General features: G+C 40.6%; 1 protein-coding gene across 1 annotated transcript; it reads right to left on the bottom strand.

Annotated features, from left to right (window-relative positions):
• Positions 1-1,478: 1,478 nt before the first annotated feature.
• Positions 1,479-20,527, bottom strand: usp10 (ubiquitin specific peptidase 10). Its single transcript, XM_080501712.1, has 15 exons — positions 20,327-20,527; positions 14,627-14,695; positions 14,356-14,401; positions 13,899-13,958; positions 11,114-12,334; positions 9,105-9,196; positions 8,812-8,921; positions 8,669-8,727; positions 8,481-8,584; positions 8,072-8,171; positions 7,379-7,559; positions 6,007-6,172; positions 5,291-5,435; positions 4,215-4,280; positions 1,479-3,334 (listed from the first exon to the last, which is right to left on the bottom strand). The coding sequence occupies exons 1-15, from the start codon at positions 20,345-20,347 to the stop codon at positions 3,147-3,149; spliced, it is 2,628 nt and encodes an 875-aa protein (XP_080357838.1). The 5' UTR covers positions 20,348-20,527; the 3' UTR covers positions 1,479-3,146.
• Positions 20,528-21,833: the final 1,306 nt, after the last annotated feature.

Genomic DNA, 21,833 nt, shown 5'->3' with positions numbered 1-21,833 from the left:
TACAGAGCCACAGGCCGTCAGGGAGCGGTGCACATTTAACATAATGCACATGCTATAAATGGTTTTTGGTGATAAACATGACACAAAAGTCATTAAAATGTGTGGTGGTAGAACATTACAGAGGTCTGTAAATCATTTTATTTGGTTTATTGTGCACATTGTTGAGTAGGCCAGTCCACCGTGTCGAGGCTGCACAGGTTTTCACTGGATTATAACAAACTCAAGCAGTCGTTCATCAGACTTGATTAGCAAACTGCTTTTAGCACAATCCTTTATTTTGAACAATAAACAAAATAGAATGCGGGAGGCTGAAAATTAAAAGACAGTATAGATTTTTTTTTTTGTTTGTTTGTTTGTAGGTCAATGTCTCAACAATTCCCGGCAGACAATAGTGTTAGGAGCACATACTGAAAAGAATGACATTATCGAAGCATTTCACCAGCACATTTGTGGACCAGCTATCAGAGACTGCGGTTAAACTATACAACAGAAAGCTTAGGGTGTCCGTTTCAAAGTCCCAACTTCCAAACATTTGTTCAATGGGGGGGGATAAAAATCAACAATGTCACAATTTGTGCAGAAATGACGAGAAAGCCAGCAGCACAACTGAGCGAGGTTGAAAGCAGAGACGAGCATCGACCGAACGGCAAGCCGCTGTCCTGTGTGCGAAGAGTGGGAGACCAGACCATGATGAGACTTGGCAAAACCAACTTGAATGGTGAAGGACAAATGAAGAATAAACTGAATGAAAAGCATGAAGGCCTTTACAATGTTGTACTTTGGTTTACCTGTGAAGTATGTGACTCTGAACCCACTAGAAAAGTCAAACACTATGCACCTTAAGATGGTGCGAGGAATCTTTTAAATATGTGGAATTCTGGAAAAAGGGTGACTTTAATTTCATCTCGACAAACTGAACCTATCAGGCTTTGTCAACTTAAAATTATTTGCATGCAGACATTTCAACATCGACTGGGAAAACCACCGTCTCACTCCGTTTACCTTGTTTGACAGAAAAGAAAAAATTGTAAAAAAAATAATAATAAATTGTTTAAAAAAATAACTTAACCGAAATGACCTTATTTTGTTTGAAAATACTTGAGATTAGTAGTGAATACTGTGACTGACACTGGTGGTTGGAATGAAATAACTTCTGGATGAAAAACTATTAAAAGGCAACATAAAAGAAATAAAAATCAAGCAAAGAACTAGTTCAATTTTATTGGTTGTTGTGCTTTAGCCTTTGTAATTTCTTTTCAAAACACCAATTCAAATGCAAGCATACTTTTTCTGAAGGGAGCAAGAGCATAGGAACAGCCAATAAATGATCAATGACAAAAAGAAAAAGAAAAAAAAAACCTAACATTTTCATCAACTTAAACAAATCACAATCAATGAATGAAAAATCAATACCTTCAACAAAAGCAAACACTATTTCCTTTTGTGCTCATGTCCGGGGGTCTTTACACAGAGCTGAGCGCAGATGTAGTCCCACCCCCCCCTCCACTCTCAGCGTCCCTCGGCTGGGATGAAACGCAGAGCCACAAAAGTAGTACAATACGGAGGCATCAGGTACATTCTATCAACTCTTCATGGAGTTGAGGAAGTTTGCTGCCTCGCTTCGGGTTCGACTCGTACACTGACTGGAAAACGAAAAACATGACACACTGAACCTAAGGCAGCCCCCGCGTTCTGCTGAGTTGGGGGGGTAAGATGGGTGGTGTGGCTCAAAACTACATTGATAAGCCACCAATACACAGGTGGAACCTTCAGACAACAAAAAAAGACTAAAAAAAAAGAAAAAATGAATTTTGAGAGAGAAGGAAATGTACAAAGTAAACAAGGGCAGGTATTGCAGTGGAGTCTGTCTTCATGATTGGTTGCAACTTCTCCAATGAAAGAACTGAGGGTCCAAACACGCTCTATCGGCTAGATCGCTTCGTTCTGTTTTACCATTTAATCTAAATATTTGTAAAATATGCTTTTGCTTGTCATAATTACATCATCAGTTTATATTTTGTGCACAGAAGCTTATTTGTTAATAAATTCTAAAGCGCATTAAATTTTTTTATTTATTTTTTTAAAGATATTCTTTCTAAATCTAAACCCAAAAACCAGAACAAAGATCTCTCAAAACAAGGAAGGAGTTTAGTTCCTACTCAGTGTACCACAAGATCCCCCCCCCACACACACACTTTTAATGGCTCAAGTTGTACCTACATTTAAAAGCATCATAAAAGTGAGGAAATGGAAGAAGATGAGTTGGTGGCAGAGAAGAAAACAATGTGGCCTTGGGAGGAGAGCCTTATGATAATGCTGGTGCTGGGCCTTTTTCCAATGCACAATAGGCTTTTAAACTGCTGCAAATTCATTAGGCCGACATTTGTCCTTTCCTTAAAGGCAAACACTGATATTTCTAGGTCATTTCCTTAAAAAAGGTCATTTGATCAAGGGTCGCCCCTGCAGTCCACTTGCAGCCTGTGGTGGATAGTTCCTCCTGTAAGAGAGTCCACTGGTTCGCCGTCTGAGCCGAGCTGTGGCTCAGTCAGAGGGGAGTCTCGGGCCCAAACCGAGAACCCGGACCCCGCCTCCGTCTATTCAACAGTCCTTCCTTACTGCTCTGAAAGTAAAACACACACGAAAAAAAAAAAAAAAAAGAAGAACAAAAAACAGCAGTGGTGCCGAGAAGAGAGCAGTCACGGGGAAAACTTAGTGAATGCAGCTTGCTTCTCTTCTTCCGAAAAGAAAAAAAGGAGACGAGGGGGAGGGAAAAAAAAGAAATTTTATATATATACACATACATATGCATATATATATATACACATACATATGCATATATATATATATACACACACATATACATATATATGTATATATTTGTGTGTGTGTATATATATGTATATACACACATAAAATAAAGGTTGGAAAAGCTGGTTCTCAGGAAAAGCAGGGACAGGAGGGAAGAGGAGGAAATTTCTTGCAAGAGAACAAGTTGGGCAGTGTTCCTGTTCAATAGTTTGGTGTGTCTGTGTCATGTCTACATGTACTGTCAAAGAGTGCATGATGAGGATGTATGTTCTGTGTGCGTTGGTGAGTCGGTCTGTGTGTTCTGGTGTGCGTGTCGGGAGATGCGTGCGCGCGCGCGTCTACAGCAGGTCGACGCGGCGGTAGTACAGCAGGTAGGCAGTGCGCTCGGCGGTCTGCTTCACCACCTGGTACTGGCTGATGACCTTCACTGCCTGGTCATCGATGCGCAGCCAGCCGTTAAGACCAATGTGGAAGACATCCGTGGTGTAATGACCGCCTGTGGCGCTGTTTCCATGGTGATAGACAACTGGTGAAGTTGAGAGACACATGGGGGGGGGAGAAGAAATGAGCACAATGTAGGAATGTTTATTACAGACGTTTCTCATTTACAACTTTGTAAGTTCGGTGCTGCATCGTCAGCAGTTTTTCCTGTATTTTCAGAAAAGGCATTTCTGTGTGGTTCGGGTTACCCACAGCTATGTGCAGCTCCAATCACACTGACAAAAGGGACTTTTTTTTTTGCACACATTGTTGTCCAATATAAAATCACGTGTCAGTGCTATTTTTCATTGGACAAAGTTTATACAAAATATAAAAAAACATTTGGTTTGGTTGTGTATTTTTCAGCTAGATGATATCTAATTTAGAAAACTCAAACAACATTTTCTCGTTTTGTTTCACGATCACAATATGTCAAGGTACTTAGAACACAAATGCTGACAACTGTTACTTTTTTAAATCAAGCTTTACATTAATAGTTTTTAGCTTGTCCTCATTTACCTTTGCTTTATAGACTTAATATATTTTATTAAATGCAACTATGTTTTCTGACATTTGTCTGTTGTTCTAACCCAGTTTGAGTTCCACTTCATGTATTCTGCTTTATATTCACAAAGTTGACGTGTCCTTAGCCTCTATCCTTGTATTAGCATGAAATATGATACTACTTGTTTTAAAGTTTCTTATCTACTTTTTATGTTTTGATACTTTTCTGGACGACTGCAATGTTTCCTAAACACCAAGATAAAAGTTACCTCTGTCTGTGTGTATGTGTGCGTTTTATTAAAGTTTGACTGACTTGATTGAATGAAAGTACAAACAGTGACTAGAAAATGATAAACTAAAAACTGGAGCCTTTAAAGCAGGAGGATTATTCTAATAGAAATAACAAAAACATTTGAACACACCTGCAAAGAGCCTGTATGTTCTTTGGCCTTTCACGACTTTGCTTCGCACTCCAGAAGACAAAAGATCTGAAAGGAATAAAAATAATTAAAAACTACATTGATTAGAACAGATTCATGCAAAAACGACACATAATTGATTACAGGATATGTTGCACCATGATGAAGAGCGAAAATAATGTTCAACTTCAGTGACTTTTCCTTTAAAAGAAGCCCGAAACTAGCTGGAATATTATCTGGACTTTTGAAGCAGGTTTAAAGCTTTTGTGAGGATGCAGCAATGAGAGCAGCAGAATTACTGATCTGATTTTATTTTTTATCCACATCATTCTGAGCTTGAGCCTTTCCAGGAAACTGAAGGCTAACTGACATTAACTCTGTATGACAATGATGATCATCACTATGATTAGAGCACACTATTGCACCACTTCAACTCCCAGGCTCAGTTGACCAGGCCAGGAACCCCCCTGGCTCTTCATGAATTCCAAAATGATTCCAACACAAAAATAATATTCCCCTGGGAAGCCTCTTATATCAGGGGACTTGTAAAGACAAGCATGTCCAGTAGCCAGCTTATGCAAGTTGCTATCTACAGCTTATTATGAGAAGGTGAAAAGCATTCTGGTGTTAATGAAACTGTCCGCAATCAACACTTAAGTATAGTGTTGCTGGAAAGTTCATCTCTATATTTAGTTCACACACACACAAAAAAAAGCTAAGTCGCCCTGTCAAAACAACTTTAAGCGAAAACTGAACTTGTCTTGTGTTTTGGCTGCGATCGTTGGATTGTGGCTGTTATGCAGACATCGCTGTCCGCATGTGTCCCAAACAAATGTTGAAAAATGACAGTTCCCAGCAGGACTTTCTCATGTAAACAGGACATAGAACAAGGCCTACAGAGGATTATAGACCAAGCGTCACAAAGGTGAAAACTTTATATTAAAAGAAGAAAAAAAAAACAACAACAAACAAATCTGTGAGTTTGAGGATCCTCAAGGATAGAATAAGACAATAATGTTATGTGTGCACTGACAGTGCGTTGGTGAATTTAAAGGCTCAGAGTGAGGCGCTGTCCATACCTTTGCTGATTTCTAGGTCAACGGGGTATTCAATGTTCTTGGTCAGCTTCTGGCAGCCTCCAGTCTTTTCAAAAACAAATCTTTTGAGATGCAGCACCAGCACAGGAGGCAGCTCTTCCAGAGTTACCCTCCGACTTATTTCGATCTGAAAGTTAGGACATAAAGAAGTGCCACAGAAAGACTTCAGACAACATAGCAGGAACAAATACAGGTTTAACTGTGGGCTTCAGAAAATAAAAATCACTCAAGACGAGCAAGAAACCAGAGAAAAGAAACACAGAGGTGACCTTATGCTACCATTTGTGACTAAGCGCTGTATTTTCTGACATTTCAGGGTAAAAAAGGGTAACAATTAAGCCGTGGAACAACAAACTAAATGACAGTTCGTCTGTTATGGAACATTACTACTACTACAAAGACTACTACTTTGCAGTTGTAGTGCAGATGTTCCCAGCATCAGCTTAATGATAAAAGCCTGCAATGTTTTTATACAGTTTTCTGGTTTTGCCATTCAGTAGGGAAAAAGTAGAACATGGGCTGAGAAGATTCAACCAAGATTTACGTATTTCGAAATATCTTTACAATCTCAACCCATCTTGAGTGAAGACTGGTTGAATATATTAGACTTGTTTCAACATTTCTGGTCACGGTCTTTCTGAACGCACTGAAAAACACAAAACATCTAATGAGTCATGCAGAATTCACTGTGTGTGTACCTCTTGCTTGGTTTTTGAAGTGTAGCCCTGGACTGACTCTCGAGCCACGAGGGTTTCAAGAGCCTCCTGGACAGTGCGGATCTTCTCTGACTGGATGTCCAGCTGCAGGGTGAAGAAAGGCTGAAGTGTTGCCGACTCTTTAGAGTTTTGTTGATAGACCACCGACCTGAAACAATTTAACACACCAAGTTAAGATCGTCTGCGATATTGCAATATCGATGTTATGAAGTTGCTGTTTTCATAATGACTGTAATTGCAAATTCTGCATTAACAAAGCTCTTTGCCTTCTTTTTCTCAATTAAACAAAATTCATTACAAGATCATTTGACACTACAAGAACTTGGGAACAACAGAATCATGCAATTACATAACTGAATGAAGATGCTGTATGTAAGATTGAAGTAATACCAATCTTGAGCATGAGGTGGCAGCAGTGAGTCGATATTGAGCTCAGGTTGTCTTCAGATAAACGTCTGTGAACTTGGAATTTTTGAAGTCTGTTTTCTTGTTGATAATTTTTCATGGCTCCATGCTGTGTTTTGTTTGATAATAAAGCAGGTATTTTGTTTTTGGACCAATTAGACGTTTGACTTACAAGACGAGAGCGGCTGGGAGGAAGCAGGTTAGCTTGGCAACTTTAGTTACCAAACACAGATAATCACTGAAATATCACGCCTGTTCTCTTTTGTCAACTAAATGATTTACGTTCTTATTGCACATTTATAGTTTAATAAACGCAACTCAAAGACAAATATATTAAAAAATCTATGATTCTTTTGATTTGATTCAAATTATTTCATAATTATAACTGCAGCAGTAAAACGTCAAGAGAAACTGATCATTGTCAGGAAAGTCTGTGGGTCACATCCAAGCAGAGTGGGCGTGCACACCACTTTCTATAAACATACCATCCTATTTGATTTCACTGCCAGTGTAACCATTTCTGAGAAAATAATCCTTAAAGACGTTGAGCAACCCATGTACACCGGGACAGTGCCAGACCCAAACCTCATAGAACATATTATTTGTGCAGACTGCAGCCACACCGGTTCTAAATGGTCCAGTTTCACTGTAAGCTAAGACCTTTGTTTGTGGATGGGAGCCCCACATCTCGCTGTTGAGACTCCTGACCACAAGCGACTTTCAACTGGTTGTTATTATGAAGAACTCGTAGGCGTAAAATTTTGTGCAGACCAAACTGTGATCGTGCCCCAAACAGAGGTCACGAACAAAGATTACATGGTGGATCTATCAACTAAAACAAGGTCATGATAACCAAGATGGCAAAATTGTCCTAAAACTAAGACACTACTACATCCAGCAGAAAGGATTCAGGTTCAAATCATTTAACATCAACAAACTGTCAGCATACCTGATGTGTCCACCAAAGATATCGGTGATGGGTGTACGGACAAAGTCTGCCTGGCGAGTGATGGAAGTCTTGTTTCTTGGCCCCACTTGCTCCCACTCATCGTCACTTCCTTCTTCCTCCTTATCAACAAGGTCTTCCTCTACACCTGGAAGGGACTCTGGTCCGTTGGGTGTGGGAGGTTCTGTTAAAAATCAGAAAAGAGAAAAGACTTTAGAGTTAAAGATATCCGCAGCACCTACGTTGGGTATAAATTACGCTTTTTTTATAGCCATCTTGTCACTGGCGACAGGATTTACCACAGATACTGACCATGTGTGCTGATTATGGAATCATGAGCACAAAACAGACATGAAAGCTAAAATTCAGTCATTTAGTCATCAGAGGGTTAAATCTCTCAGAAGCCGTGAATATTTGTTTAGAAAACATTGGGTAACTTCTCAAATATGAACTTCTGTGTCTGGTGGAACCTTCCACTCTTATTAGGCCACATGAGTCATATTGCAAATGGGAAAATTCTTCATTACCTCCATACTTGACACGTTTGCTGATTTGGGGGGATTTAAGACAAAGAATTAACATAAAACCATTTGACTGCATACGTTACTTAAAACTAATACGTAAAGGCAGGTGCTATATTGTGTGGTAATATCCGCCGTACTTCATTATATGAAGCAAGTGAAAAAAGTTGCTTACTCTCTTCCTGAGGTGAGATAAGTTTTTTCAATGCCATCATCTCCTCGTGCAATCCATTGAGCGTGAACCCGAGATACTCCTCTGCATCCTCTTGTCGACCCTGATACGTGCAGAGTGGACAACACCAATTAACAAGAAACGATGACATGAAAATATGAGCAGGCACACTCAGAGGTTGGTAGACACAGTGAGGCAGGAATTAAGAACGAGAAGATAACCATCTCAAAGCACTGAAGAAGTGCAGAGTCAGCCAGAGGAACACTCTTAATGAGATGATGTATCTAAAAGAATCATAACAAGACTCCTCCAAGTACTTTTTGTTCTAGAGTATTTCAAGGCGAGATAATTAAAAACTACAACAAATTGATCATGTGATTTGGGTGTTATTTGCAATGACGCAACAGCTTACCTTCTCAGAAAGACTTGACTTGATGAGGGTAAGGAGTCTATAAATGTATGTTGGTTCAAACGGAACACCAGGCCGAATGTCTTTTATGGCCTTTTCACCAACAGCTGCAGACACAAATCATGAAACATTAGTGAGGCGGACAAAACATCATAGCGTCGAGTCTCTGATCCAGCTGTCCAATATCTTACCTTGCTGTTTGGGTTTAGATGGCACAGGCATGTTGTTGAACTCATTCACCAGCCTTACGCTGCCAGAGAAAAAGAAATCCACTGTAGTTTGTTTCTGAGAGCCACACATTTAAGTGATTTGGTACCTGTAGACTCAAACTTACAAGTTGTCGATCATGGGTGTGGAGGTACATGGTCTCGGCGTTTCATTAGGCAGAGGAATTGACTTCATAAGGTGATACATGGGAGGACACGCAATCAGGGCCTGTAGGGTCTGAATGCTCAGTTACGGAGAAAACGACTTGTAGGATTCACATTTAACATATTTGACCCTCTCCTGAAAAAAATTATAAAAGAAATAAATGCTTGTTCAGACAGAGTCATGTTATGGATATGTAATGGTGCAAACATAAGTGGCGAGCAGAAATCCATATGTGAAAAACCAGTGAAAGGATACAGCGTTGATATAGCACCAGTTTCCCTTGTTGATCAGTCCTCTCGGCTGCAAAGACACTGGTTTATGTATCAACTTCACATTCTCTATAAGTTCTGGGGATTCAAACAAACAAAGTTCTTATACAACTGCAACACGTGACGGCATACTTTTCACAGTGCATACATTCAGCAATGGTGATGTGTTTTAACGTTGCATCATTTTGGAAACACAGGTAGAGCATATCACTATCTCAAAGCAAATGTTCCTTCTTTTACTCTCGCCTCGAATGACAACAGCATTCGAGGCTGTCTGAATAAAAGCAAGGTCTTGCTGTGCCACGCCTAGGAAGGGAGGCTGCCACTCAAACACGCAGCACCCATGGTAACGTGGACTATAGTTGCACATTTGCAAAGAAAAAAATCAGTTGAGCAGAGACAACAGGATCAATAACAAATACATTTTCGGAATTCATCATAAACATGGTAAACGCTCTGCTGCCATCACGTTTCTAAACTGCCACAGTTAAGGAAATAACTTCAGCTTATGCTTTAATTCTTTTTGAACGTGATTATGAATACATTGCATTCAATAAGCATCAAGTGTTGAAGATGGAAAAACTGCCCAAAGTATCTTTGTGTCGCACCTTCCAGTTAGAGAAGCGCGAGTTTATAAACTACAAACTAACATATAAATCCAACGGGGTCGCCGTCACAGAGTGCTGTCTGCAGTTACTGGAGCATCTCGGTGACAGGAAAGTGTCTGACGTTCATATTCACCCAAAACTGGAGGACAGACGAGCAAAACTTCAGATAAATATGTTGCGAGACCCTCATTGCAAGTTTATAGACTTTTCTATTTGATCTCAATCAATCATGTGAAGTAACTAAACAAACAAGTCAGTCTGTGGCTAAACAACAGTGTCTGTAGGTTTCATGAGTTCAAGTAAAGCAAAAACAGACTAAACAACAAACACATTCAAATAAAAGTGATTATTCAGTAAAATACTCCGTGTTCAAGAGTGAGACACCTTCCCATTTCCCCATCTCTAAGCACTGGCCTCAGGCTATAGTCTTGCAATGTATTTTCCAAAAGCTAGTCTGTTAAGTCCATATCATGTGGTACTGTGCCTTTAAAGTGGTTGTAGTGTTATAAAGCTCCTGGATTGTATAGACTGGTGGGATTTGGGCTTCAGTTATGTGTAATATCAAATGCTGAAACAGGAAAAAAATCCATGACGACAAAATATATGCTTTTAAATCCAAACAAAATATGTGCATCTGATTAAAAAAAAAAAAAAACATGAAATATTTTAACTGGTTCTCACTGAGTCTCAGTGGACACAAACAACTGCCCGAGAATGGAAACGTGTGTCCTTGTATGCAGCAAAAAGCCCAACCTGCAGTGATTTTCCTTCCACTCCTGTCCAGTCCCTTATCTGAAAAAATTTACCACTCACAACTGAAATACCTTTACAGGGGTTTGCCAGATCCTCTGCAAAATCATATTTGTGTGATATTTAAGATTTACATTATTTGAGGTTATTTTATTTTAAATGTTATATTGTTTCCAAGTTTATATCCAAGTAAAAAATTGTTATATATATTTATCCAACAACCACTTCATCTCAACTATAAAGACCCGTTGCCATGGCACAGACCAAACTGGATTAATTGATTTTGTCACTGGGATCATGATTCTGCAACATAACAGAAGATGCTAAATGCTTTGTGGCAACAACTTTGCATCGCTCATAAGGTGCGAGTCCTATGAGGTATGTCTAACCTACGTTCAATACTGTAATGAGAAGAAGCAGGTTACACAAGCGTGGCCACTGCTTTAAAATCAGTAAGCCATCTTGGGTGTAGTACCACCATCTAGTGTTCATTTGTTGTACATGACTTTTCCTTTCAGCTGTGCCACCAAGCAGCATTTATAGCTCAATTCTAATATCCCCTTTCAACAAGGATGACATCAAATGAATAGGATGGACAGTCATTTTAAGGAAAGCTATAAACAGCTTCATATAATACCTGCAAGTTTGGGGGCCATGGGATCCTCTGACACGTGGACAGGGCCTTCTTTTACCTCCCCAACTTTCTCAGGCTGTTCTGGCATAGCAAGAGAGGGAGACACGACTTCCACAACATTCTTTACCTCTACAAAGGCCTGAGGGCCTCCGGGCAGAGGCTTGGAGTTGTGAAAGAGGCTAGCCCAGGATTTGGGAAGATTGGCAGTAGGTGCAACTGAAACGGCAGGCGAATTTGCCTGCTCTGTCACTACTGGCTGGACAGCAGAGTCTGTGCTAACTTGCTGTGCCTGCTCCCCATTATCACAGTCTTCTTTGTGTCCATCTGCACTGGTAGGAGTACTAGGCGCTGCGAGGCCATTGGCCACCCCGCTGTCTGCTACCTCCCCTCCCTCGAGTTCAGTAGTCGTAATGGAAGTGATGACAGAGGAGGTGGCCACAGCAGCAGGAGAAAGAGGTGATTTGGAACGAGGGCTGTGTGGAGTATCTGAAAGTTCCGGGCTCTTCAGAGCCAAACGATCTGGCTGCTGATCTGCAGTCCTTGGTCCCTCTGTCATCTCTCTGCTCTGAGAGGATGAAGAGGAGGAAGTTGCATTGTTGCCATCTGATAAAGAGGCAGCTCCACTTGTTAAGTCTAAAGAGGAGTCATCAGGGCTATCACAAGTCCTCTGATTGGCAGTGGATGTGGGGGCAAACTTGGCTGCTGCTACAGCGGCTGCTGCTGTTGCCGTGGAGACAGGTCCAGGAGTGGAAAGTTCAGCCCCTGACAATGCCTTACTGTCTACATCCTCAGCACTGTGGTGGGGGCCACCGAGTGCATGTCCATTCACCAGTGCCGTCACGGGCGGTCCATCGCCCGCACCAGTGCTGCTGCCAGTTGAGGGGTCCAGGTAGTTGTAATACCCTGGCGGTCGTTTTTTCTTTTTCTTTCTCTCTCGTTGTCCAAGGCTGCCTGGGAGACCGTCCATGTCTGGGCAGGCCTGGTGATTGTCCAGGGATAAAGCCTCCGAGTCTGGCCCATCCAGCGAGTTGAAGTGGGTTCCATCAGGGACGTCAGTGGCCGGAGGAGATGCTTGTTGAGCCTTCTGGGCCGACTGGCAGCCCAGAATGAACTCTGGAGCCTGAGGGTTGAGGGTACTCGACACCTTGAATAAAGGATCATTCACCCCAACAGGCTTGGAGTCCATCACCTCGTCAACACCAAACTCAATGCGCTGATAGTCTTCTGCTGCAGACAACATTACAATGAATTAGAAATACAAAAAGCACAAACTGTAATATGTCTGCTGATTCATTACAGATATCCCGTCTGATGGGCTCCCACCAGACCTAGTTTTTACTGCTGTATTCATCTAAAAAAAAAAAAGTGAATCTCAAAAGGTAAGAAACATCAACATTTACACTTAGAAAGCCCAGAATGAGAGGAATTCCCAGAGGATGAAAACTCTACAAGATTACTTGAATTTGCTACAAAACATCCAAGGATGTCATGACCAGATTTTGAAATTTGCAAGTGCAGAAGAATAATTTTCAAAATGCCTGATTTTCCTAGCATGGTGCTGAAATTATGATCCTCATAAGCAAAGTCAAATAAAAATACTTGCCTCAACTGTCCCAAGCAATTATACTGAATCTTAAGTAAATTTCAGATATGATTATTCAAAATGAAATATTTCAACTTGCACTCATGTATTTAGAAATACTTTCACCTGTCTGACCCAGTTTTTCAGCAAAATCACGATCCAAATTTTTTATTTTATTTTATCATTCTACAGTGTGGTTCATTTGTCTTAAAAAAAATTTAAGTTTAGTATGTATGTCAAACGTGGTTTTTTTTAATGTAGGAAGGCATAGCCAAGGAAAATGGGTTTATGATTAATTTTTACTATAAATCAAGCCAAAAACTTGGGCTCACAAAGCTTCCACTAACTTATATTACAAAACAGATAATTTCCAAAAAGGCATATAAATAGAACAAGACACAATATAGCTTTTTCAGAAAAGATAAACAATATGACATCTATCCATGCATTACAATTCCAAAACTCTGTCAAAGCCTCTTTAAATGTTCTTCACTCCTTCTGCAACATAAAACATCAATATAACACAAGAAACAGTGGTGAGTGTTGGAAAACAAAAGTACTTTGAATATTTAGTGAAGATGTGTTGAATGGAAGCTCAAATTGTAATTATGCAGCGAGAGGCACAAGGTGCAAAGGTGAAACAAAAACAGAAAACATTAGTAAAAGCAATTCAGAAAATTAAACCAAGTGACTTTCGTCATGACACAGCTCAACGGTCACCAGAACTGTAAACCCTGATGCTCTGCAGGAGTTAAGAAGACATTAAAAGTTATTTCCCCCGAGTAGGATTAGAGGATATTCTGTTAGTAATACTGAAGATGATTGCAATTGCAGTGAAGTGCATTTAGCAGAATAACTTGAGCCAAGTAAGAATAAATATAAACACAAGTATTAGCTACCACAGAAAACCGTCACTATGCCCTTCATAAATAAGCTGTGATGGTTAAATCATTCAAAAAAACAAAAAAAACTCATTCAGTTTAACTTGGAACTCTGCAGTAGTGAAAATGCATTAAATGCAAGAAAAGATAAGATACGTAACAGTATCTTGAGCATGCAAAGCTCTACAGATTTTACCAACAGGCAAGAGGAAGAATACAGCGCAAAGTTTAGAAAGCCACCAGTTTTTGAGACTTGGATTTTTCAGTATTACAGCAAACATACAACAGCTAGTCAAGCCACAAGGTGTCGGACTCCTTAACTCACCGCAAACCTGCAGTCCCACAGACTCCATAATATAAGGTACAGCGGGAGTGCAGTAACTTCCTAAATAATCAATACAAACCAAAGTAAGGCAAATGTCATGTGCAAACGGATCACCACTGGACACCATGATACAACATATTTCACTGGGTGGTCCCAAAATGTCAGGAATACAAGAGGTGTTTTTAAAATAGCTTGTCAGGATCTACTGGAATTTGTTATGACCCCCCTTTAGAACTAAAAAAATACTGAAATAACAAATACATGTAACAAAATTACAAGATAAAAAAAAAAAATAAATTCCACCTGACAGGGAAGGTCAGCTTAGTTTAAGACCAGCTTTGATAGCTATGTAATGACTTAAGAAAATAAATCAGCTCATGAAAATAGTGCACAGCATTTAGATGCAAATTTATGTTTAAAGATATTTAACCATCGAGTGTGGAAGAAAAATACCTACCAGAAGACTGGGTAACGCATGGGATTTTGTCATTGAACGGAGGAAGCTGCAGAAAGACAAAACAGAACCATTAGTTTTAAAATTCCATCACAATTCTGACATCAGGTAAACGTCCAAACTGAAGCATCGGTTCCTTCATAGTATATCAGGAGTAGCTTTTGAATTAGACTTAAAACAACATCATGATAAATAGTTGAGATCAACAGGTTGTATAATGATTTACGAATATAAAAACTACTACAAGCCCTTGTTTTCTAAAGCAGGTCCTTACCTCAACGTAACATCGTGGAGTCACAAAAAACTGATTGATCTCATCAGGGCTGAATTCCCCAAAGATGTACTGTGGAGAGAAATCAACACACGTTATACTATAATTACAAAAAGCTTTCAATACTATTTCAGGAGTTTCCATTTTCAAAAATAGGATCTCACAATAATAGCTTGATACACCATTTAAAATGACTTTAAAAATGAAATGACAATCTAGCAGCTAAAGTTCAAATCATGGTACGGGTAGGTTCTTCTTCAATGCACAGTTGGAAAAGACCCAGAACGTTTGTTCATTGGGTGTCCTGTCAGCATTGTAACGAGAGCTTGGGCAAAGGTAAAGTTTATACGTAAACCAAAACAAACTGCACTGATTTGACTCCAGAGCTGCTTTGCTTCCAGTAAAGCAGGTTGTGTAGCTTTTGAAACATTGTGATCCTCAAATAAAGCCAAAACATGGGGCATGTTTTGTTGTAACAACCTGAACCATTCAAACGGAAAGCTGTCAAGTCTGCAGTATGATTTGGGTAAGGTGGCAGCCATCAGTATTACGAGTTCCGAAAGTTCAGACGAGGTCACCACTAACTTGGATCTTCTTACTTCAACTAAAAATACAGAGGTAACAGAATGGATAGCTCATGATTTTCTACACTGAACATTGTTAGTTATCAAAACCACAAAAAAAAGGCATTACATTATCATACTAAACATATCTCCCTCCCAAACATTTTGTTTCATTATGTTTTATGTTAACTTTTAGCTGTGGTGGTAGTCTCAACCTTTACTCTGACTACACTTAATATCCTTGTTATCTATTAACTCAGCAGCAAAGCCGCAAGTAATGACAAATCAAAATAAAATCATCAGACGATTCAGCAGAGAAATACCTTGGTACTGGTTATGGCAGAGTCATGTAAACATTTTGTTTTCAACTCATCCAAATTATTATGTTTCAAAGTATGATCTGACTGGTGCAGATTTTGTTGTCACGTTTATGACCCAAGTGTTTGACTAAAACAACGGCGCAAGTATTGGTAAACTTGGAAATGTTTCTTTGGTGTTCCATTTTCAAAACAATTGCAAGAAGAAACAAGCTGGATTAGTTGAAACTAACAAGTCATATTTTCAATACTGATGATTTTCAGGGTAACACCAATGTGGTATCATCTGCATATATACTGCAAAGCATTGTGGAACTGATCCACTGACAATCATGTAAACAGGACAATCTGACCTCTCAATCTCAAGTAATTCAACCAAATTTCCAAAAAGTGAAGATTTAAACACATTTAGCTGTGCGCTTGAAATACAAACTTAATTCGCCATGTACTCATGCTCTTCTAATGACGATTCCAACGGCTTCAGAGTAAAGTGCTCGTATTCATCACATTAGCCAAAAAAAACCATCCTGCCACTGCGGGCAGCAACAATCAATTTGCACCCCGGGGAGTTTGTGTAAACAAATTGAGTTATTGGAGTGCCAAAAAAAAGTGCTATGTCACTGTGAGAAAAGGAGGAATACAAAGGAAGGGGTGTGCAAGTTCTCCTTGGACACATTTTAACTGCACCACTGGATGCTGTGTCACCCTGCCTCATCCGGAATTACGCCAGCATTTTTTTTTGGCCATCGTTATTCAATAACTACATTTTCTTGAATAATCAACACAAAGGTGTGTCACACCTCTGACAGATTATTCTGAGAGTTTCAGAGGAATCGCCACATTGTGCCCCATAAGTGTTCCTGTGTGTGGAAAGCACAAAGCAACAGAGGTGACATGAACTCATTCGCTGTGTCGTTAATCCTCTCGGTGCAATAAACAGCGGGATGTAAACGGTGGGCACAGAGAAAAGAAATTGCAGCTCAAGCACATGTAACTCTTTGCAAACGAGGCCCCCACAAGAGGGCCCACATTGCTGAAATGGCACTACGAGTGACAAACAGCCAGCCATAATCCAATGGCCTCAGGATGGCTAATGCAATCACAACAGAAAGAATGTCCCTTTGCTGCTTTCTGCAGGCGTGCCACACGCACCACACTAAGCTTTCCTGGCTGCTCGTTCGGACTGTGGATTACAACAAATTAGCCATCTGTATGATTTCAGTACAGTTTAATGACGACACCACACATGCGTATGAGTGCATTATGCACACACACATGGCCAGAGGCAGGGCCTCTGTAAGTAAGAGATGAAATAACATGATCAACGTTTCACCTGTAGATTATCACACAGGACACAGGTTGATATCTCCAGGTTACATTGTCCTCATCTTAGAATTGTTAAAAACTTTCATATTTCACTGTATTAGTAGCATTAATTCTCAGGATGGATCCAGCACAACTGTATGTATCCTTGACATGAGTTAACATCGGCAAACTTGACTTGGGTGTGAAAAGGCTGTCGCACCACAGCAGAAAATAAGCAGACAGGTTTTAAATTAATATCTGGAGCATGCCCAGTCATGCATGTCAATCTCCTAGAGTAATAGGGTGACACAACAATTCCAAAATGTGAAAATACTTAAAAATAATCCCTGTCTACCACCGCCATCCTCCTATTTATGCTTCACATTGACAGGTGCGGTCAGATAAAAACAATTCAGCAATTTAAGAGTGTGGCAACACTTCCACATATTGACAGATCATGAAACACAGACAGAATTGTTAACAATATAAACATCCCAAAACCATCTAAACATACAAATCAAGGAGGTAATTGGACATTTTCATTTGACACCCATGAATTTGAGCAACACATAGGAAAATTAGCCATGATTGGCTCAAGTCCTTTGGGTGGCTCACTAAAATGAAATGCTCCATGTTAAAAATTATCCAACCGTATCACAACATATTTGATGTATATACATATATTTGATGTACTGAAATATGAGTTCACTTAAAGTGTTGTAGGAAGGTGCTGCTTCAACCTTAACAGCATTATTTCTAAAACAGCAACACTATATCAAAGCCGGCTGTTACCTGCTTATTTCCTGGTCGAAAAAAAATGTATTTCAAACAGCTGTGAAATAGAGGCAAAACATTTCACAACTGCAATGAAAGCAATCATTACTTGCAGCTTTAATTTCATGTTGTGCATGTTGGTTTGGCGTACGGAGGGCAGTGTGTGAATTTCAACATACACCCCAGGCTGCCAGACATGATTTACTGATAATGCTGTGGGTGACAAAGTAGAATATTTAACGTGTGTGTGTGTGTGTTTGTCAAGTACAAACAGGATTCACACCGAACCTGTTGTGAATGTATAAAGCAAGTGTAACTCAATGGCATTAACCACAACTCAAGGCAGAGAGCTTGAGAGTAGGAAGAGCTGACTTGTTGTGCATGAAGTATATATTTTTCTCAAAAGGGTTTCCAAGGATTACCATCACACTTGCATAATTTCACAGGATCCAAGAAAGATATTGCACAAATGAGGGTATAGTAATAATAGCTTATGCTTGCGCAAGACGCATCATTCTGCAGAGTAGCTCTTTCTCTAACTACAACAACAAACTATGTCATTTATTTTAAAACTTCTTCATGACAATATTTTCGTCTCTGCAAAGTCGACATAAGTGTGGAATTGCAAGGAAGAAGCGCTGTGTTTTTCACAATGCAATACTGAACTGATAAGCTGAGATAAACCACATCAGATACATTCAAACACAAATAAGTTCCAGTGAGATTTAAAATACATTTACTTGAAGTATAATCCCTGAACACTCAATATCCCTCCATCAAACCCTGGAAGGTTAAGCTGGGACGTCAATCTTTTCATGATGTATTAACCACAATTGAAACTTCATAAAGCTCAGAATAAACTTATACTCACAACATTTGTGTTAATTTTCCACACAGAATGTGACTATTTCTACAATGAAGAAATAAAATGAATTCTTGATTATAGTTACTACTTCAGGACTTTCTTTCACATGATCAAAATTTTAATAAAAATGTACAAACTCACTGCAAGGTACTGATGTTATAGATAACAGAATGTTTGCATTTGGCTGCAGTTGCATAAATAGAGCAGTATTGATGAACATTTCCAGATTGACCTGTTTGCACAGTACTTGTTGCTCTGGCTCTGGTTGCCTGGCGGCACCACCAGTTTCTCAACTTTTTCAGTGTTTAGGATTTCAGTGAAATGTCATTTCTTCCATTTAAAGAAGACATGTGTCATTATGTAGCTCGTCAATCACTGAGCCATAACACTTTCACCTACTTTGGCTTTATTTTCCACATCCAGGGGAAAGTTGTTAACAACAAGGAAAATAAAACCAAATAACATAGTTGAAAATGATCCAGATTTAACAGAGGACAGATAGTGTGGAGCCATATATGTCACTCAATTCAAGATATTTACATTTGTCCTCAAGTTGAGCTACCCCCCCCCCCCCCCCCCCCCCCCCCCCACACACACACACACACACTTTTCTACAGACCACAGCAGGCCAGAATAGTGTCAAATGATTAGTGTGTGACCATTAGTCAGACAGACTACTTGCATTGCAGAGATTGAAAAACGTTTAGATTGTATACTTTCCCTTCAGGAAGCGGTGAGCTAGAAGAAATACCCACATGTGAAATCGAGAAAGGAGTGTGGAAGCGTGCAGATTTAAGTCCGCGGAGAGATTCTTACTTCAGCAATAAGGCACGACCCGATGATTGATCTGTGCAATCTAAACCCTCATTAAAGAGCACATATTTTTTGACGGTCGTAAAACTTTCATTCAATCGGACTCTTATCAACTTCAGCCCTTGAGCGTCTGTGCAGCCAGACCTCCGGTCGGGCCTTCCCACATGACAGCGAGCATCCGCACAAATAACACCAAGCTCGCAGAGTTGCCGAGCAATCTCCGAGAAGCCACAGCAGGCGAGCTCGTGCATTAGCAACCACGTACAACGGCGTGCGGAGCCCCAAAAATGTTTGTCGATCGGCCTCGGACTGAAATAAACGAGCAGCGGCCACGAAGGCCCCGCACTGTCGCATTTTTGTGTTTAGCTGTCCGGCTAGCGGAGTGACTGCAAAGTATCAGCACGCCACCTGTGCGGGGACGTTAGCTCACTTAAACCAGCGCGGGACAACCAAGTGCTGGCTTGCAAAAAGCTCGGATCGTTCGCCGAATTCCGAACAGGAGCGCGGTGAGGTTCAGTAGGTGCTCACGGGGAAACTAATCTGGTGTTATTAGCAGTTACCGCTGAAGGCCCGTCGCAGCACTGAGCAGGTGGGCCATGCGCGCACACAAACACACACGCGCGCGCGCAATAGTTTTGTCACTTTCTTCTGAGAAATGATTCATGACACTGTTAGGATCTCCACAGAAGTCCGTCGGGCAGTAGACGAAACACGCTCGAGGAGCATTTTGTCTAACGTCGGTTGACATTTGCAGAGGAGGCGCAGCGCCGCGTATTGCTGGCTCATTTGAATGGGGACGCGGGGCCTGTTAGCCACCGTTACCATGCTGCTGCTGCTCCGGTTTCAATGAGGCTTAGGGAGGCATTAGCCAGCACTTTTGACTACTTGGATTTTCAATGACACGACAGCCCAGATATCTTCCTTAACAACGCTAAACTGGACAGAATGCCACCATAACGTGGCGATACTTTAGCTCAAGACGCGGGGCGGCGGTGGAGTGTATAAACGCAGAGTAATGAGTGCGGGCAGCATGGGTTGTTTTGCAGGCTAACGTTAGCTTAGCTACCTGGTTGCTGTAGGAAGCCATGCTCCCGGTGAGATTCTCTCGCCTCCTCTGACAAGATGAAAAATCTCCCGGGAATGTCTTGGTTTGTAACAACAGCTACAAACGGTGTTCTACTTCGACGCCATTGTCATTTGGCCAACGGTGTCCTGGCAGTAGGAAGTTGTGATCCGTGTAATGCATCAGCACTTCATGCTGCTCGCCTCGCCGCCACCGCCATTTCCGTCTTGCTCTTCCTAGCTGGCTAGCCGAAAGCAGCGCGCGGATGGCTGTCGCCTCGTGAACTCGAGGAAGAACGGCGAGTACTTCCGCGAGGGCCAGCCACGCGACTTCAGAATAATAGAATAGAAACGAGTGAGACATTTTGAATTAAATAAGTCAGTATCAAATATTACAACAATAATAATAGTAGTCGTGCATTTTATTTGTAATGCACTTTACATTTAAACCACCTCAAAGTGTTACATAGAAAATTAAAACAAAATGTTGGTCAAGAAAAGAAAAGAAGTTTAAAAGGAGCACATAAAACACAATTCAGAGAATGCTTAAAAAAAGTAGGTTTTTAGTTTTTGTTTTAAAGCATCTGTAGTTTGCAGAGCCCTCAGGTGGGCAGGGAGGCCATTCCAGAGTCTCCTGGAGTTTTTGGATGAAGAGCAGAGGGTACAAGCAGAGTTCTGGGGGGTAAAAAGTTCTGTTTGTGGGTTATCTCTATTAGTACAGCATCCTCTCATATCCACAAACATGTTTGCCCTCTTAGAATGAAGCACTGGATCACTCTCAAATGATGCGTCCACACTCTGGACCTCACTCCACAAATCACTTTGACTGCAAGAACATCAGCCATGTCAAAACCACTAACTGAGTTCTGTGTTAAAGAACAGTTTCATTTATTCTTATTTTTCTCTTTGTTTATGTTTGTGATGTTTATTTATTTTCTTCTGTAACAGGTTTTCAGCTTATTATTGTTTTTGTAAGAGAAACATATTTGTTTTGGTTTAAGTAGTTTAAGGCTACATCTTAGTGAAGTGGTTGGTACTATTGCCACCTATAGAATTTTGCAGGTTATCCAGTTCAGCTCTCTGTGCGGAGTTTACATGTTCACTGTGTGCGTGTGCGTGTGCGCGTGCGTGTGCGTGTGCGTGTGTGTGTGTGTGTGTGTGTGTGTGTGTGTGTGTGTGTGTGTGTGTGTGTGTGTGTGTGTGTGTGTGTGTGTGTGTGTGTGTGTGTGTGTCCCAGTAACTATATCATCGCACGTTTGACTCTTTTATACTGAAAAGCGTTGAGGCCGTGGCGGAAGTTGTGAAGTTAAACGCCACCGCGAACAGATGAGGCGAGCATGACCGCGTGCGCCCTGGACGTTCCCGTCCGGGTTGAAGCATGAATCGCACTTTTGTGATTTTTTTTTTTAACACTTCATTTCACCGAAATCACAAATGTCTCATTTACTCGTTTTATATTAAACAAACCAACAACAACAAAAAGTCTTTGATGACAAATTTACAACAATCCT

The sequence above is a fragment of the Blennius ocellaris genome (assembly GCF_963422515.1).
Source record: "Blennius ocellaris genome assembly, chromosome: 1".
In the NCBI taxonomy this organism is placed as follows: domain Eukaryota; kingdom Metazoa; phylum Chordata; class Actinopteri; order Blenniiformes; family Blenniidae; genus Blennius; species Blennius ocellaris.
The sequence above is the reverse complement of the archived record's forward strand: the minus strand, read 5'-3'. Positions and strand labels throughout refer to the sequence as shown.

What these genes read in the sequence shown, in the direction of transcription:
- usp10 (XM_080501712.1), bottom strand. Translation starts at nt 20,347, where the DNA reads ATGGCTTCCTACAGCAACCAG. An exon ending in ATGCGTTACCCAGTCTTCTG is followed by an intron (nt 13,959 to 14,355) that starts GTAGGTATTTTT and finishes TTGATTATTTAG; the next exon opens with GAAGTTACTGCACTCCCGCT. An exon ending in ACACCCATGATCGACAACTT is followed by an intron (nt 8,728 to 8,811) that starts GTAAGTTTGAGT and finishes TTTCTCTGGCAG; the next exon opens with CGTAAGGCTGGTGAATGAGT.